General features: G+C 48.9%; 2 protein-coding genes across 2 annotated transcripts; both read right to left on the bottom strand.

The window, feature by feature from the left end:
• Positions 1 to 3,092: 3,092 nt before the first annotated feature.
• Positions 3,093 to 7,402, bottom strand: LOC308547489 (sialic acid-binding Ig-like lectin 6). Its single transcript, XM_081117952.1, has 3 exons — positions 7,309 to 7,402; positions 6,941 to 7,019; positions 3,093 to 4,217 (listed from the first exon to the last, which is right to left on the bottom strand). The coding sequence occupies exons 1-3, from the start codon at positions 7,350 to 7,352 to the stop codon at positions 4,041 to 4,043; spliced, it is 300 nt and encodes a 99-aa protein (XP_080974078.1). The 5' UTR covers positions 7,353 to 7,402; the 3' UTR covers positions 3,093 to 4,040.
• Positions 7,403 to 9,316: 1,914 nt separating this feature from the next.
• LOC308547998 (sialic acid-binding Ig-like lectin 5) lies at positions 9,317 to 16,048 on the bottom strand (the record flags this gene model as incomplete). Its single annotated transcript, XM_081119019.1, has 8 exons — positions 9,317 to 9,345; positions 10,301 to 10,585; positions 10,679 to 10,933; positions 11,425 to 11,472; positions 11,655 to 11,933; positions 12,089 to 12,460; positions 12,537 to 12,618; positions 15,896 to 16,048. The coding sequence occupies 8 exons, from the start codon at positions 16,046 to 16,048 to the stop codon at positions 9,317 to 9,319; spliced, it is 1,503 nt and encodes a 500-aa protein (XP_080975145.1).
• Positions 16,049 to 17,781: the final 1,733 nt, after the last annotated feature.

The following is a 17,781-nucleotide window of genomic DNA, read 5'->3' as shown; positions in this document are numbered from 1 at the left end:
CTCTCCCTCTCCCTCTCCTTTCCTCTCTCTGAGATCAATAAAGATATATTTTTTAAAAAAGAAAAAAAGAGAAGACAGAAAGTTAAATTATCCTCATTTCAAAATGTGGGTGTTCTCGTTTCCCACGGCACCGCCGGGCCCCCAGAGCGCCTGGGACCCGGGACGCGCCTGGGGGGCGCAGCGCCCTCCACTCCCCGCCGCCGGCTGCTGGGGGGCGCAGCGCGCTTTCTCCGCAGCTTCTAAAAACTCTCTGCGCAGGGTTGGCTTCCTCTGCAATTTTGTTCTGGGCTCTTTTTTTTTGGTCCAGTTTCAAAAACCCACCGAGAGTTAGGGCTTCAAACACAGCCAGGCGCGTGCCTTTGTGCGCCTCCTGGGGTCGCCCTCTGGCTCCCACCCTTCCAGCTCCGGGACGCGGGAAGAGCGCTGGGCCCCGTGCCCTCCCAGGACCGCCAGCCCCGGGGTGTGGAGACGAGGGGGCCTTGGGGTGGAGGTGCCAGGCCGAGGGCACCCATCCCGCCGCCGCCCCCAGGGGGCCGCCATGCAAATGCCGCCTCTTTGATTCTCTAATCCCCACCCGAGGGTATTTTCCCCCCCACTGGTTGTTAGAGTGGAAGTGGGGGGAGGGAGGGAGAGAAACGGCATCCACCGGTTGCCTCCCACACGCGCCCCAGCTGGCGCCGGGGATGGACACCTGCAGCCCAGGTGCCTGCCCGTGGCCGGGAATCGAACCCGAGGCCCTAGGGTCTAACCGCGGAGCCACACCGCCCAGGGCTGCTTTTTTTTTAAAAAAATTTTTTTAAAGAAATCACACGTATGATCTCGCGGGTCGTCCTTCGTGCCCGCTGCACGAGGAGAGAGCATTTTCTCTTGGGTCGCAAATAGTTCTGACAACACGCGGGCCCAGCGAGAAGCGCGCTCGCTGCCCGGTCCCAGGAACCGGAGCGCAGCGCCGGCGCCGCCCCTAGTGGCGAGTCTCGGAAGTGCACTGGGTCTCCCTTTCGTCCGGGCTGAGCGGCGGCCTTGGGGACCCACCGATTCTCACTGACCAGCGGCTACAGGTTTGAATAATGTAATTGTCTGTGAATTTGCCCACTGACCACAGATTTTAAACTTACGGGCTTTAAAGATTTTCACTACTTTCTGTTCAATTTCTGCCACTTAGAGTGATGTCTTCTTTGTGTTCCTGGGTGCTGTTACTGCTGCCTTCTGCATTTATTTCTGGATTTGATTGAGCTGTTTCAGCTTTCCTGTCTGTACCAAAGAGCTAGAAGTTCGTGTGATGTTGTTCATCTCCATTGAGTATTTTCTCTCTTACAGGTGCTCTTATCATTTGGTATTTCCTTCCTTCGGCTTCCTTTTGGCTTATTTTACTGTTATTTAAGTTTTTAAAAAAATAAAACCTTAGCTTATTAAATTTTAGTTTTCCTTCATCTCTGATATAGACATTTGACGTTATATATATTTGTTCTAATAACCACTTTAGTTTTACACTAAACATTTTTTAGTATTTTTATTATCACTTAGTTTTAAATAATTTTGAATTTGTATTATGATTATTTTATCCTTGACTTATTTATGAGGGATTTTCTTAATTTCCACTAATATTTACATACACAGTTATATAGAGAGTTACATTTGTGACTATATAATATATAAATATATAAACATATAATTTATTATATATTTATGACTATAAAATATATAATCAAATATAAATATAATTTAATAATGATTATGTTATTGATTTCTAGCTTGGAATCAGGGAACATATTCTGTATTATTTCAATCCACTGACATGTTGAAATTTTACTTTATGTGACGCAGTATATGATAAAATATTTTGGAATGTCCTGCGTGTGTGCTCAAATGGAGTGTATACCCTGCCATCACTGGGACAAGTTTCTGTCTATGGCTGTAAATCAAGTTCATTAATGATGTTGTTTACATGTAGTATAACAACATACCCTTAGTGATTTTCTTGTCTGTGTGTTGCATCAGTCATTGTAACATATATATTAAAATTCCCTCTAGGAATGTGGATTAGTTTTGTTTTTTAAAAATGTGTCAGTTTTTGCCATATGTTGTCATATCCATGCACATTTCAAATGTTAGACCTTCCTGGTAGTTGAACCTTTAATCATTATGAAGTGGTCCCATTTATCCCCATTGAAACTCTTTATTGCACAGTATATATTTTCTGATATTAATATACTCATGATGGTCAGTATTCCTCAGAAAAATTCAAATACTAATCTAGGTTTCACACAGATCTCTTGTAAACAACATATAGCCACATTTCCCCCCAGTCTGACTATATTTGTATTTTACCGTGAGCACTAAGTCCACTTGTGCTTTATGCAATTTTTTAAATGCATTTCAGCCTAAATACAAAATCTTATATTTTTACACGATATGTTCTACTCTCCTTTTCCCCCCTCTTAATCTCTCATTCCTTATTTTCTCTGGTTTGATTGAATAATGTTTCCAGAATCTTTTATACTTCTCCTAGTTCGTAGGTGATAAACTTGGGGTCAATTCTTTTAGAAAATTTCCTTGAGATTACAACAAAATATCAAAATCTAAAGCTTAGCATAACATTTCATTGTCTCCTGAATAACATAAAGACTTTATCAAAGGTAAATTCTACTTACATTTTCCTGAATTATGTTACTGTAGTATGGTATTTAAATATTATATTTTATGTTTGACCCCTCTACACATCAACATTTTTTTACAATGAATATTTGTTTCCTTTTGCTCACAGATTTGCCACTTTCTAACGTTTTCAGTCCTTTTTGCATATTAGACCTTCAATCTGGGGTCACTAATAACCTAATCATATCTCTCAGAATTTACTTTGAGAAGTCTTTTGTTTGTGAATGGTCATATTTTCATTTGTATTAAATATCTTTATTTCACCTTCAGTAGTAAAACATAACATTCATTAAGTAGGACTTCTAAACTAGCATTTATATCTCTCAGGACATAAAAGATGCTCTTCCATTGTATTTGGGCTTCCCATATTGCCCCTGAAAAAAAACAGCTGTCGGTCTAACTGTGGTCTTTTTTAAAGTATTCTTTTTTTTTTTTTTCCCTTCTGGCTACTCTTAAGAATCTCCCCTACTCCTTGGTCTTCATTGATTTTCTTTGGTTTCACTGAAGACCGAAGAGGAAGCTGTTGGGATTGGCATGGAAAGCGGTGGCTGGTAAGAAGTGAGGTTGGTGAAATTAGTATGGACAGCGGCTTGTAGAGCCTTGAACAGAAATATGAAGGACATAAACTTTATTTGGGGCACTCAGAAGTCTTCACTTCTGAGCAGGCTGTGACATAAACATCTGGGACTGGCCCCTCCAGGTTGTAGGGGAAATTGTTGGCAGAAACTCTGTTATAACAGCTAACAAAAGTCCTGACGCAAACATGTCTTCAGAGTTCACAAAAAGCTTTGTGTCAGCACTTTAGTTAGCTATTTTACATGTACCATCTATTGATCTTCCGCAATAATCTAGTTAGATGGGGATGATTTCCCTGCTTTGCGGAACAGTAAAGTAGAGCGTGGGGAAATAAATGAACTAACTCAATAAGTGGCATAGATGGATTTGAACTCAGTTCTTTTGGATACAAGTCCTGTGGTCCTTCATATATACTAAGGGATTCAGACCATTGCCAGGAAAATCATTAATTTTAAAATAATCAGACACTGAGATTATGGGCTGAAAATCATGAAATTCACAAGTTGAAGTCCTAACCCCAGTACCTCATAATTTCTCCTTGCAGCCCTGTCTAGTTTCAAGATAGGGTCTTTAAAGAGATATTTCAGTTCAAGTGAGGTTATTATGGTGAGCCTTAATCCAATATATCTGTTGTCCTTATAAGAAGAGGAGATTAGGACACAGACACACAGAGGGAGGACCATGTGAAAACACTGAGAGAAGATGGCCATCTACAAGCCAAGAGGAGAAGCCTCAGAAGAAACCTACACATTGCTGACACGTTGATCTCAGAATTCTAGCCTTCAGAACTGTGAGAAAATAATTCCTCGCTAGTGTGTCTTGATCTCTGAGTACACGATGTTGGCATCTTCCTGTTCCAGAAGCTTCAGGTTGCGGAATCTGACGGAAGCATAGTGGAGCTCCTGTTCCTCTTTTGCAACGGGGCTAGCACCATCAGGGCCCGGGTGAGCTGAAGAGCTGTCTGTCCCGAACTGGTGCCGATGCTCCTGAGTGAAAAGAAGAGAAAGGATTCAGAGATGCTCAAAAGGGTCTGGGAGAAAGCAGCCAAGAGCCAGGATGGGATTGGGACTGGTAGAACTTTTATCATTTATTCATCCATTTATTTAAAAATGTGCAATAATTAAGGTTGGCCAGTCCTTAGGGAGTGTTTGTATTAATCACATTTTATTATTTTAAGAAATATTGGGGGAGGATGCTATGATTGTGTTCATCTTACAAACAACAAACCTAAGGCTAAGAGAGATCATACACATTGACCTGAAGACACACATCTATGTAAATGCACCACTGAGCCAGGACTCAGTACCAATCTTTCTAACAATAGTGGCATCCTTTGTTCAGGCAGGTTATGGTTTTCTAGGAGAGGTGGTTACTAAACAGATAGAAAACAAATATATTTCAAGCTCTAAATTTGGGATAGAAGATATTTTGAAATATAAAGCAGGGCCAAGGGTGGCATATCCTAGAAGACACAGACCAGAGATCAGGTCTTGCAGCTACTAGACACCCTCACCCATATCTGCTCCCTGCCCACAGCACCCTCAGGCTGCAGAAACATGAACTAGAAACCTTCAAACAGTAGCTCAGAGAGGCAAAGACTAATAGTTCTCAGATGAGGTGGAAAGGGCTTCACTATAGCAGAGTAAATAGAGGATAGGTAGAAGGATGCCCATGGTAAGCAAAAGCAAGATGGAAATAAACAATAAGTGGACCGCAATTCTACTGCAGCCAAAGCACAAAAGAGGAAACAATGTGACTGTTAATAACCATAACTAAAGTATTTGTATGTAGATGAACCTCACCAATCAAAAGATAGAGTAATGGTTTTTAACAGAAAACGAGGCCCAGCAATATGGTCATTCAGTGATTGATTCCAGAAATATTTCTTGTACCTACTGTGAGTTATGCAATAGGCACTCTCCTTGGCCCTGGGTATACAACAGGGAATCAAACCGCCCTTGGGGCTTACATGCTAGAGGAGAGAATGATTCTGACAGTAATCATGAGTCCTGTGCTTAGTGTATGCCAGGTACTGTTTGAAGCACTCCTCATAACCACTCTGTGATACAGGTAATTTTAATATCACCATGTCACAGAAAATAAACAAAGAATAGAGAGGGTTCATCATTTGTCCAAGGTTCCACAGATTCTAAGTGGGGGGAAATGGGATCTGAATGCAGGCAGTCTAGCTCCACAGTACATGCTTTGAACCTCTGTGCGATACTGACTACAAGAGACAGTTATTAAAAGGGAAAAGAAGTTGACTGAAAATTCAAAAATTAAATGATGAAACAGGTGTATTGTAATTCCTGACAAGATGAAGATTTAGCACACACTAAGGATTTCATTCCCCAAGATCAATCGGGCAACAATACAGGGATTTATGCAAATTAAAATTTTAAAAATGATTTCCTGTCTACTTGTTCTAGTTACTGAGAGAAGGCTTTTGAAATAATTGTGAATGTATCTATTCTTCTTCACAGCTCTGTCAGTTTTGGCTTATTTATTTTGGTGCTCTGTTATTGGGAGCATACATGTTTAGTACTTTTATATTTTTTAATAAAGTAATAGAAGCAAACTGTGTAGAGTAAATATTGCATGGTTCCAATTATATGAAGTTCCAGAGTGGACAAAACTAATCTGTAGTGACAGAAATCAGAGATTGCTGCAAAGGGGGAGTTGACTGGGAAAGGAAACTTAAGAATTTGGGTGGGGGGTGTGATCAAAATCGTCCATATCTTGACTGGGGATATGGTTACAGAATGTATACATTTGTCAAAAGCCATCTAACTGTATACTTCAAATGGTACACTTTGTTATATGTAAAGTATACCTCAATAAAGTTGATGTTATTTGATTTGAAAAATGCAAAATGAGAGTGATGAATTGTGACTTTGGGATGCCTCAGCTGTCTACCCTGGGGCTCCTGTCCACCCCTTCCTTGTACTCAATGGGTCTGACACAGACTAAGTTTGGGTCATTACTCTTCCTCAGTGTTTAACACCAGAAGAAAAGGCTAATATTCCCAGTACTCAGCCATAAAAAAGATGAAATACTGCTATTTGAGACAACATGGATAGTATCATGCTAAGTGACATAAGTCAGATGCAAAAGGACAAAAACTGTATGATTTCACTCACGTGTGGAATATAAAACAGAAAGCAACAAACTCGTAGACACAGGCAACAGAATGATGGTCACTAGAGGGGAAAGGGACTGGGGGGAAGGATGAAGAGGGTAAAGGGGGGTCAAATATACGGGGACAAAAGGAGACCAGACTTTGGGTGGTGAGCACGCAATGGAGTATACAGATGTTGTATTATAAAGTTGTACACCTGAAATGTATATAATGTTACTAACCAATGTTTCCCCAATAAACTTAATTTTAAAAAGAAAAAAAGAACAGATTCAAAATAAAAACCCATCTAACTGTACACCCGAGGTATCTGCATTTTGTTATATGTAGACCAAAAAAAAATATTCCAGGGTAGACGATAATCTGACATGAGGCTTGAATTCACCCCAACAAACCAATTGGATGACATGACATTCCACCAGAAGCAGTAGCATCAGAGCAGTCGAGTCAGTCATTTAAAATAACACCTGTGGAATTCCAGAAAGTGCTGGACATAGAAATGTCTAAAAGCCCCTACAGAGGGCAGCATCCATCAGACGCAATGCTGAATGGAAGCTATGTCCGGTCACTCACCCCAGAGCTCGAGACTGGTTTCGCATCCTTGTCCATGCTCTGCACAAGCTGGGCGGCTTTTTCCCTGCAGGTCTTCACTCTAAGGAAACAACCCTGGGCTTTTCAGCCTTGTTATTTGGGGCATGGACTGGGCAGACCATCCCTACTCCCTGTGAGTAGGTGGAGGTGGGTCCTGTCTCCAGGTGCTCCCCTAACCCAAGCACTGGACACAGAGTAGTTGGGAAGAGACCCACACTTGGCCCAGTTGACCACAGGCTCCAGGCTTTCCCACCAACCCAGGGCCCTCCAGCTCAGGTTTTCTGAGATTCCAAGACCTTAAGCCCTTCCCATCCCAGACCCTTCTCTCTGTCCCTGGAGCTCACTCTCACCTGAGGATGAGACAAAGGCAGAGGGAAAGCAGGGCCAGGGCCATGATGCCAGCTCCCCCGACCACTCCCAGGACCCTGCCGGCCTTGGGTTCTGGTTTACCTGTAGATAATTTGAGTTTTGTGTAAGTTCCAACCCCAATCCAAAGCATCCTCCAAACTGGCCACTTCTGTCCCTGTGTGCTCCATTAGTGCATCCCCCACCACTCCACCATGTCTCAGAATGTGACCTTATTTGGATATAGGGTCTTTACAGAGGTAACAGTTACAATGAGATCACTAGGGTGGACTCGTAATCCAATATGCCTGTTGTTTTCATAAAATTGTGGAATTTGCACCCAGACACACACAGGGAGAATGCCACGAGGACGTGAAGGCAGAGATTGGAGGGATGCTTGTACAAGCTAAGGAACACCAACGATTGCCAGCAAACCCCAGAAGCTAGGGGAGACCTGCAACACACCCTCTACCTCAGAAGGAATCAACCCTGCTGACACCTTGACCTTGGACTTCCAGCCTTCAGATCTGTGAAACAATAAATCCCTCTGTTTAAATTTCCCAGTTGGAGGTATTTTGTTCTGGTAGCTACTGGTATTTTGTTCTACTACAAATGTCCAGGCTGCTCTTCCCCCAGGCATCACCACCCTCCCCCAATAGATCCCAGGCAGCAGCAGGACAGTGGATCTCTGGGCCTAATGAACAGCAAGGGAAATGGCAACTGAGTCTGAGATCAGTACTAAGCCCCACTCCCCACCATGAGGCTCAGGGAGCTGATGGTCCAAGGCCCTGCTGAGCTGGAAGTGCCTGGGAGGAGACCTTGTAGGAGGCTTTGCTGTGGTTTCCCTCCAGCAGTCCATCCCCCAGCCACCAGAGCAGGGAGGGGGCTGGCTGAGCTCTGGAGGAGCAGCTGCAGTGCAGACCCTGGTCCTCCCAGTAACAGGAGGGTCCCAGCAGCTGTGGGAGGCTTGGGGGGGGGAGGGTCAGTGTTGCCTCTTCTCCCCCAGGACCCAGATGTCCTGCCCCCAGGAGCCCCTCATGCCCCCATTCGCAGTTGCACAGAGAGGCTCAGGGAGACACTAAGGGAGCCCAGCAGGTTCTGAGCTCTGGAAATGAATTTTCCTTCATGCTCCATTTGTATCCGAGGCAGCTCCTGGACCCTAGGGCCTGAGGGCTGGGAGGAGCTCAGGGCTTTTTCTTCCCAGCACCAGCTCAGTGTGAGACCACCACTCGCAGGACTCAGTCTCTCCTCTTCCCACCTCCTTGCAGAACCACCTATAGGTTCTGTTCAGGCACCAGATGGAGGGCCCTGTCCCAGCAATCACCCCCATCCAGGCCTCAGCCACCTTCCCCCAGGTCCACCTTCTCTCTGACCCATTCCTCTCTCCCTGAGCCTCTGCCCCTGAGAGCCCCCTGACCTGGCAGCAGCAGGGCAGAGGCACTCTGGGCCCCGTGGACATTCCTGGCCTCACAACTGAGTCTGAGGCCTGCTCTGAGTCCCCTGCTGAAGCTCAGGGAGCTGTTGGTCCAGGGTCCCACTGAGTGGGAGGTGACCTCGCTGTAGAAGGCTTCGCTGTGGTTCCCCTTCAGCAACCCATCCCCCAGCAGCCAGCGCAGGGAGGGGGCCGGCTGGGCTCGGGAGGAGCAGCTGCAGGTCAGACCCTGGTCCTCCCAGGAGCAGGAGGGTCCCAGCAGCTGTGGGGGGTCTGTGGGGAGAGAGAAGGGTCAGGGGTACCTCTGCCCTCCCAGTTGGTAGGCAGCTATACAGACATGAGCTGAGTAAGGACCATAGGCCAGGTACAGAAGGTCACCAGGGTGAAAAGTCCCAGGTGCCTAGCAAAGGGCAAAACTGGCCAGACAAGGACCTGGTGCCCCAGGGTGACCTTTCCTCCCCAGCACATCACTGGTCATGCGGTTTAGATCCCATGACCTTTCATATGGCCGGTCATGCAATTCAGACCCTCCCCTGACCTTCCCTTCCCTGGCATGATCTATGGAGAAGAGTCCATAAACATTAAGCCCCCAGGACAATGAAGTTCTGACCTGCATCAGATACATCTAAGACTCAGTTATGTTTCAGCTCCAGGCCCAGAAGAGCAGCAAAACCAGATAAGTGCCGCCATAGCTGACCTCAGGACCAGCTGCAATGACTAATGACCCCCTGCCCTGGCACCCACCAATCAGTGGAAACCATGACCCTGATAGGCACACCTGGAAAGCTGATGAATATTCTACTGGGATCCCCAGACCTCCAGATACATACCCTCAAGAGAGGATCCAGTGCACTAGGGAGCACGCCCACACTTTCCCCCTCCCCCACTTCTTCCCCCAGGTGCCTTAACTTTGTTCTCCTCTCTCCCAAGCTCCAAGGGCCCCTTCTTTTGCCTCTGTAACTTGTTTCCTGAGCCCATTTCTTCTACGGATCACTTCTTCTACCTCTTTGACTTTCTAAATAAACTTTCTCTTATAGCTTGAGTCTTGACTCTGAATTCTTTCTTAGCCAGGAATCAAGAACTAAGGTTGGTGAACCGAGGTTTGGTCTGACCCCACCAGTTTAACACTTGATGCCATTCTCGCCACTGCCAACACCAGGGCTCAGGTGTGCTGCCCCCACGTACCCCTGTACTCCCCTGCACAGAGAGGCTTAGCAAGTCCAGGAGAGAGCCCAGCAAGTTCTGAGCTCAGCACACGAATTCACCTTCATGCTCTCCATTTGTATCCCAGGCAGGTCCAGGACCCGAGGGTCTGAGGGCTGGGAGGGGCTCAGGGCTTTTTTCTCCCAGCACCAGCTCAGTGTGAGACCACCCACTCGCAGGACTCAGTCTCTCCTCTTCCCACCTCCTTGCAGAACCCCCTTTAGGTTCTGTTTGGGCAGCAGATGGAGGGCCCTGTCCCAGCAATCACCCCCGTCCAAGCCGCAGCCCCTCTCCCCCAGCTCCACCTGCTCTCTGACCCATTCCTCTCTCCCTAAGCCTCTGCCCCCAATAGGGCCTCTGACCTGGCAGCAGCAGGACAGCGGTGCTCTGGGCCCCGTGGACATTCCTGGCCTCGCAGCCGAGTCTGAGGCCGGGGCTGAGCCCCCCGCTGAGGCTCAGGGAGCTGTTGGTCCAGGGCCCTGCCCAGCGGGAGGTGACCGTGTAGGAGGCCTCGCTGTGGTTCCCCTCCAGCAGCTCCTCCCCCAGCTTCCAGCGCAGGGAGGGGGCCGGCTGGGCTCGGGAGGAGCAGCTGCAGGTCAGACCCTGGTCCTCCCAGGAGCAGGAGGGTCCCAGCAGCTGTGGGGGGTCTGTGGGGAGAGAGGAGAAGGGTCAGCAGCTCCTCTTCCCTTCCAGGACCCAAGCGTCCACTCCCTGGGTGCTTCCCAATCCTCCTGACTCACAGAGCACAGAGAGCCTGAGAGAGACACTTTGGGAGCCCAGCCTGTTCTGAGCTTGGCAGGTGAACTCTCCTTCTTCTGCAGTCCCCACGTGAGGCAGCTCCAGGATCTCAGTGCTGGAGATGGGGGTGGCGTTCAGGGCTGGGGACCCCCGGAACCAGCTCAGCTGTGCAGGGGGGTTGCTGTCAGCCACGCAGCGCAGACTCAGAGTTTCACCCTCCAAGACGGGAAGGGATGTGGTTTGCAGAATCTCAAAGGCTTAGGGGAGAGACGTGGAGAGAGAGAGAGGTGGGGTGGGCAAAGCTGGAGTCTCCCTCCTCCGTGATGTCCACACCCGCTCAGAGGAGGGGACCAGCAGCATCCAGGCCTCAGGTCTTCAGAAGAGACCCAAATGATTTTCCTGGAGTTGCCCAAGCTGTCTTGCAGATGGAGGGCAGAGGGCTTGAGATATGGGGGGGGGGGGGAATGCAGTTATGGGCCAAAGAGGAGCTAACAGAAGTAGGAGAAGGTGAAACTTCAGATAGTAGAGGGAAGTGAGAGGAGGGGGAGAGCTTCCTTTTGATTTTGGTCACAGAAAGCTGCAGATGAGCAAAAGATTTAGAGAGGTGAGGTTTGGAGAGGGGTTTTCCATCTGACCGCAGTAGCTGGCTTTCCCTATATATCCCACTTAATCCCTGGCACACTGGAGCTCTGAGACCCACCTAGACCCTGTGTTCATCCAGCTCTGGAGAGAAGAGGTCCTTTCCTACCTGTGCTGTTTCCTTGGAAGACGCTGATGGCCATGTTCTGTGGAGCATCTGAGACAGAAGGACATGGCAGCCTCAACATCCATGGTGACAGTTGGGTAGGCACGGGGCCTTCCCCCCAGGAGCCGTGGAAATAGATAAGGGGGTTCCCTTCCTGGTAGACTACTCAGACCCTGATCTCAAGCCCTGGCCCCAACCCCTCCAGGACCCGGGCATCCTGACCCAGCACTCACAGGTGACATTGAGCTTGGTGGTTTTCTTTACAGTCGCACCAGTGGGAGGAAAATACACCTGGCAGGTGACGTTGGTGCCGTGATCCTGGGGCCGTGGAATGAGGGTGAGCTCAGAGGAGAGATTGGTCCTGGCGCCCAGGGAGGTGTGAGCAGCTGACACCCAGGAGAAGATGGGGAGCGTGCCCTCCTCACAAGCCCAGGGCACAAAGCAAGTCAGTTTCTTGGGGTGGCCTGACTGCAGGGGCCCCTGGCTGAGGATGCTGGGTGTGTGGGTCAGGGCTGGAGTGAACAGAGAGATGATTAGGGCCACTCAGCACAATGTCAGCCTGCCCCAGGGTCTTGTCATGGCTGTCCCCACTCCACCACCAGGGGCCTTCATTTTTCTATTTCTGGTACCCCACACCCTGGGGCCTTTCCCCAGCCCCCTACTGTACCTGTCACTTTCAGAGAGAGCATCTTATCTGAATATGAGTGTGTACTGAAGCCCTTTTCTATACGAAGGAAGTATGTCCCACTGTCCCTCCTGTTGACATCTCTGATGATCAGGGAACAGTCGTTGTGCTTGAGGCCCATGGGCAGCAAGAACCGGCCCTGGGTCCTCCCCTGCAGCCTCTGTGCTGGTTTATTTGTGGCCACTGGAAGACCATCCTTTGTATCCACTCCTTTCCTGAACCAAGACAGGTAGAGAGATCCAAAGGATAGACTGGAATAGGAAAATGTGCATGGCACGGTCACACACAGGCTCTCCTGCACTGTCACGGACTCCTGTATGTGCAGCTTGTAGTCTGAACTCTTAGCCAGGGGCCCTGAGAAGAGAGAAAAACAGCCTGGAGCTCCAGGGCCTCCCCCGAATGGGCTCCCCTCTCCCATCGGCCCACTCACCTCCCCACAGCAGCAGCAGCAGCAGCAGCCTCAGAGACATCCCTTCCTCATGCCCTGGGATGGTCCGCCTACTCGGGTCCCTCTGAGAGACAGTGGAAAGATGCAGATAAGGGAGGGCAGAGAAAGCTTAGACAGGAAACCTGTGGTGAGAACTTAAGGTCACAAGTCCAGAAGAGGGAACTTGAGATTCACAGAGTGTGTGCTATGATTGACTCTTTGAGATGGTCCAGCCCCACTTCTGCACATGACAAATGAACCCCGAGGCTCAGAGGAAGTGAGGGGCTTGCCCAAGTAAAGCAGCAATGGAAGACACAAGCCCCCAAGTCCTGGGTTCATGGGCAACCACCTGCACTAGAGAAGCAGGTCCCACCTGACCAGGTCCCTGACAGTCATGGCCTTGGGACCCTCATGGAGGGGGCCTACTAAGGATGGGTCTCCAGATAGCCTATAGGGGCACCAGTGGCAGAAAAAGGTCCAGATGAGGCAACAGAAACATGACATATCATCACTCATTTCATTCATTCATTCACTCATTCATTCATTCATTTGCAAACTAACAGAAAAGGTTTGAATCCATCCTGATCCTCAAGTAGTTCAAGCAGTGAGGAAAGACAGACAAGCTGATGGGCTACAGCTTTATCTGAAGGCAAATGTTCTTAAACAAGAAAGGGGCAGGGCCGTATAGGTATCATCATGGACCCTCAGAGGCCAGTGTAGGGAAAGAGCTGGAAAGGAGAGGCAGGAGGCCAAGAGGCCAGAGAGGAGAGACTATTGTGATTGTTCAGGGAGGGAAGAACCAAACCTGCATGTGATGGAGGAAAGATTTGAGATTGAAGACACTTTGAGTAAGTGAAACTTGAAGGGAGGTGTGGTGGGTGGGGAAGGGAGGCACCTAGAATGACTCCCAGAGCCCTGACTCTAGTAACAGGGGCATGGAGGTGCCATCACCAAGAGCAAAATAAATGGGCAGGGCTGGGCTGGGAAGAAAGTCATAGGAAGACAGCAGAACTGGCCCATGGGGCTCTTTCCTGGGGGCCCTTGGCTACCTGTCACATTCAGAGACAATGCCATATATTGGGAGTCATAGTTCACGTAATATCTTTCTATCCTGATGTTCAAAGAGCCACTGTGAGCCCTTAGGCCCCCAAGGTGGTGGAACAGGCCCCAGGTTCTCTTCCAGGTTTTGATAGGGTCTGTGGCCTGAGGAGTTGATGGTGCCTGTTGGCCACCACCAGGATCTGAGGGTGAGTGTCGAGCAAGCTAACATTAGCCCAGGAAATCCATGGATTGGACTGGAGAATGGGACAGGGTACACAGGCAGGCCCTCCTTTGCTGTCACTGACTAAAGGTCACACATTGTACCTGCAATATCCCCCAAGGACCGGAGTCTCTGACTGCAGCCCCACCCAGAAGTCTCTTGCTCAGACCTCTGTCGCCCTCACAGCTGTGGCATCTGGGCTGCAGAGAAATAGTCCAGAATCCCATGACACCATCTGATTCTCAGACTGGAAGTAGGGGCAACTGCTGGGTGGTAAGAAAACTGGGAGCTCTTTCTGGATGGAAGTGTGTGGTCTCTGCCCCAAACTCCTCCCTTCAACGCAAACACCCCTCTCTCCCTTAGGCCACTGCAGGGGAAGTGAAAGCTGAGCTTTTCTGCCCCTGGACCACAGCAGGGTGGGCCCTTCCCTCCACCTGTAGCCTGAAACCCTGCTCTCACCTCCTGAAGACCAACATTCACTTCCCTCAAGGCAGATGTGGAGTTTGAGGGTCAATTTTCTCCAGAGTCCCTCTCATGGGAACAGAAGAGTGGGATTCCAAGACTTTCCTGAGGCCAAATCCTCTCTGTGTAGAACCCATCCCAGGCCTGGAGCACCCCAGATGCCTCAGGAAGCACTGGGTGAACTCTTGACTCCATTTCCCTAGACACCCTATGGACAGAGTCTGGGACTGAGCCTGGGGCTCACTCCAGCACCAGGCTTGGGTGAACAGTTTGGGTTCAGAGGGAGACAACTTATGACTGGGTTTTAACCCCTCCTCAGAGTTCCAGCACATACAAGTACAAAATATTCCTCCCCATGTTCTCCATAGCTCCTCCAGCCTCCAGAGTTCCTCTCCTCCATGGGCGGCCACCTAATGCTTCTCTCCTTACTTGTCTCCCTGGTGCAGCTTCTAGGTCTTACACTAGCAGCCATCTGTTCCTCAGATTGCACCTTGAGGTTTCCAGTCTAAGCAAGATCACTCAGGTGCCGACATGTTGCATGTTTTCCATGACCTCTGAGACAAGCCCTCCATCAGCCTCCTGATTGGTTTTTCCTTCATTATCCCACAGGCACTGAGGTATTTTTTTCTTTTTAATCTTTCAGGCCCTGGGCAGCGTTGCTCAGTGGTCAGAGCATCATCCTGTACAACAAATGTTGTGGGGTTCGACCCCCGGTCAGGGCACATTTGGGAGGCAACTGATCTCTCTCTCTCTCTCTCTCCTTTCCTCTTTCTAAAAATCCATTTCAAAAATTTTTTTAAATCTTCCAGGATTTGGCACAGAGCTATATAGACAGTAACAGACAGTAAGGGACCATGTGCTTTTGTTCTCTGTCTTCTAGAACTCTATGTAGGTACCAGCCAGAGACTGAGCAAGAGCAAGAGAACAGGAGAGGAAAAGAGGGGCAGGGGCGAGGGGCAGGAAAGAGGGGGAGAGAGGAAGAGAGAGAGAATCAGCATGTTGGAGAGAGGGGCCCTTCCTGTCTCTAAGCACAGGAGGAGGGGAGGGGGGTGTGGAGTCTGCCCTGAGCAGCAAGAAGCCAAGAGTATGTGAGCAGTCCCTCTCTGGCTGAATTTAGGGCCCTATCTCCTAGGGCGACAATAAAAGAGCAAAGGGGCATGAGAACTATATAAATTAACTAAAATCAGAGTTAAGTCAGGGCTTTCTACATGCTGCCTGAAATGGGACTCAGCTGACCAGAAATGCAAGCAGACCACAAGAAGCCCCCCCACAAAGAAAATTCCTGCAAAGATGAATAGCTACTTGCCCATATCTTATCGTTTACACAGACCACAAAGAGGAAACAGACCACAAAATATACCTTGCAAAGGTTAAAGTTAACCCCAACTTTTTTTTCCCCACTCTATTTCCCCATACCAGCAATTTTTTATAGAAACTACAAACAGATGGAAGAGGCCCAGGGTCCTCTCCCGCAGCTTCGGACCTGGTTTGTTTGTTTGAAAATCCTGGTGTATGTTGGCACCTTCCAGGAACCAGAAGCTGGAAAGTGGGTCCAAGTGATTCCATCATCTGGGAGGTAGGAGAAAGTACAGGGCACCGGGATATGCAAACCCTCCTGCACGGTAACCAACCCTGGTACCTGCTGCTCATACCCTGTGTGCTCCTCCAGGGACACTGTGCAGAGCCCCACATTTATCTCTGTGACATTTAGCTCCAGCAGTCCCCCACCCTCCTCTGCCCCAGCCCACTCATCTCCCCACTTCAAGGACAGCAGTAGTAGCAGGGGTGACATCTCTGAGAAGGGAGGGCCTATTCAGAACTCCTTAACACAGTCAGATCAGCCCTTCCTGACAAACGTCTGGCATCTATCTCTGGGTTTTGCCTCAAATTCTTCTCTCCAACAGGAACACCCCAAATCACTGCAGGGGAAGTGAAAGTTAAGCCTAATTGACCCCAAGGACACTTCAGATGGGAGCTCTCTTCCTTTCACTTCCCCACACAGACCCTTTTCCACCTCCTGGAGACCCTTCTCCATCTCCCCTCGGGAGAGCAGGAATTCGGGTAATCTTCCCACCATGCAGGGACTCACCTGGGACCAAATCCTCCCACCCCATGTCCATCCTCAGCCCAGGTCTGAGCACGTAGGGAGCCTTGGGAAGCACTGGCCAGAGCTCCTAAATTCCTCTTGTGACAGACCCAAGGTTCGTGTGCCAGGTGCTTCAAAGCAAAGGCCAACATTCAATAGGTCAGGGTTTGGACTGTCATGTAAGAAACTTCCAAACCTGTGAGAATTTTTATGAGCTTGCTTGAGCCAAACTGACGACAATTGCCAAGAAGCAAAATCTCAGCAGACTGAGAAAATGCTCCTGAGAATGCCAGTTTTACCTTTTATTTTTATGTTACAGTCAAAGGAAGAGGCATAAAAAGGGTTACACGAAATTCACTGGTGGTAGATTAGGGAGGTGGGAGGCGGGAGAGAACAAAGCAGGGGGGACTCCGTGAGATTGGAGAAAAAATAAAATGAAGAGACAAAGACTTCCTTTACGTTGGTGGGTACAGGACAGCTAACAATTAACATTTACAGCATGTAGAGATGGTATTTGGGCAACAAGATAACAACGAGAGGTCCATGGTCTCCTGCTCTGGCGCGAGACTGTGCCCTGAGGGGTCTGGGAAAAGGGGGATTATTCTGACATTCCATGTTGTCGTAGATGCAAGATGACAACAGACAAGATCACTTAAGGTAAAGATTAACCTCCGTCAAGGAAGATACCAGCCTAGGACATGACTACCCACGAAGACTTGCTTTTAGCTGAGTTTTCATTTCAGACCATCCTCTGTGGTTCTCTGAGGTCTCTGAGTTTGTCAGGCTGCCACACAGGCCTCCCCTGAGCTTGTCAGGTTTAGTATGTGACCCCTTTTTTTCATCCACAGGCTCAAGGAGCAGCCTGCCTCACACGCCCTCCCTCCTTGGGTTTCCCCACAAGCTCCACCTTTGTAGTGTGGTTTTCCTCTCCCAGAGAGGACCAAGATAGCCTTGCCATCTGCTGCTCTCACTACCCCAAAACCCTCCTCTGCCTCCCCCTCAGACCTCTTCTTTCTCAGGGTTTAGAGTCACATGGGCTCTTGCAGCAGGTCCTGAAGACTCGCGTCATCCAGCTCCTTACCCCCCCCCCCACCTCCAGATCCCATCTCTTGAGACCATGACATCTCCCTTCCTCACCCTGCCTCCCTTGACCCAGCAGAGCCCTGGCCTGCTAAGCTGCCTCGCTGAAAACCATCTGGCTTGTGGTTACATGAAGCCCCAAGTTCTCTTCTGATTATATGAACCTCCTGAGCCTGAGACTGTGATACGACTCAGAAACACCCCGAGGGAAGAGATGCATAGGGCAAGGTATGGGGAAAGGGCACGGGACCCCCATGCTCTTCCCAATCGAGTGTGCCACTCTCCCAAATCTCCACGTGTTCACCAACCTGGAAGCTGTCCAAACCCTGTCCTTTTGGGGTTCTATGGAGGCTTCATTT

This window comes from Miniopterus schreibersii, assembly GCF_964146895.1.
Source record: "Miniopterus schreibersii genome assembly, chromosome: 18".
Classification (NCBI taxonomy): domain Eukaryota; kingdom Metazoa; phylum Chordata; class Mammalia; order Chiroptera; family Miniopteridae; genus Miniopterus; species Miniopterus schreibersii.
Note: the sequence above shows the minus strand (reverse complement) of the source record. Positions and strands in the feature narration are given on the sequence as shown.

Bases quoted from the DNA above. Each gene is read 5' to 3' on its own strand.
- LOC308547489 (XM_081117952.1), bottom strand. From the start codon at position 7,352: ATGGCCCTGGCCCTGCTTTCCCTCTGCCTTTGTCTCATCCTCAG. The intron at 7,020-7,308 runs GTGAGAGTGAGC...TTGTTTCCTTAG, and splicing joins TGCCTTTGTCTCATCCTCAG to AGTGAAGACCTGCAGGGAAA. The intron at 4,218-6,940 runs GTGAGTGACCGG...CTTTTCACTCAG, and splicing joins AACCAGTCTCGAGCTCTGGG to GAGCATCGGCACCAGTTCGG.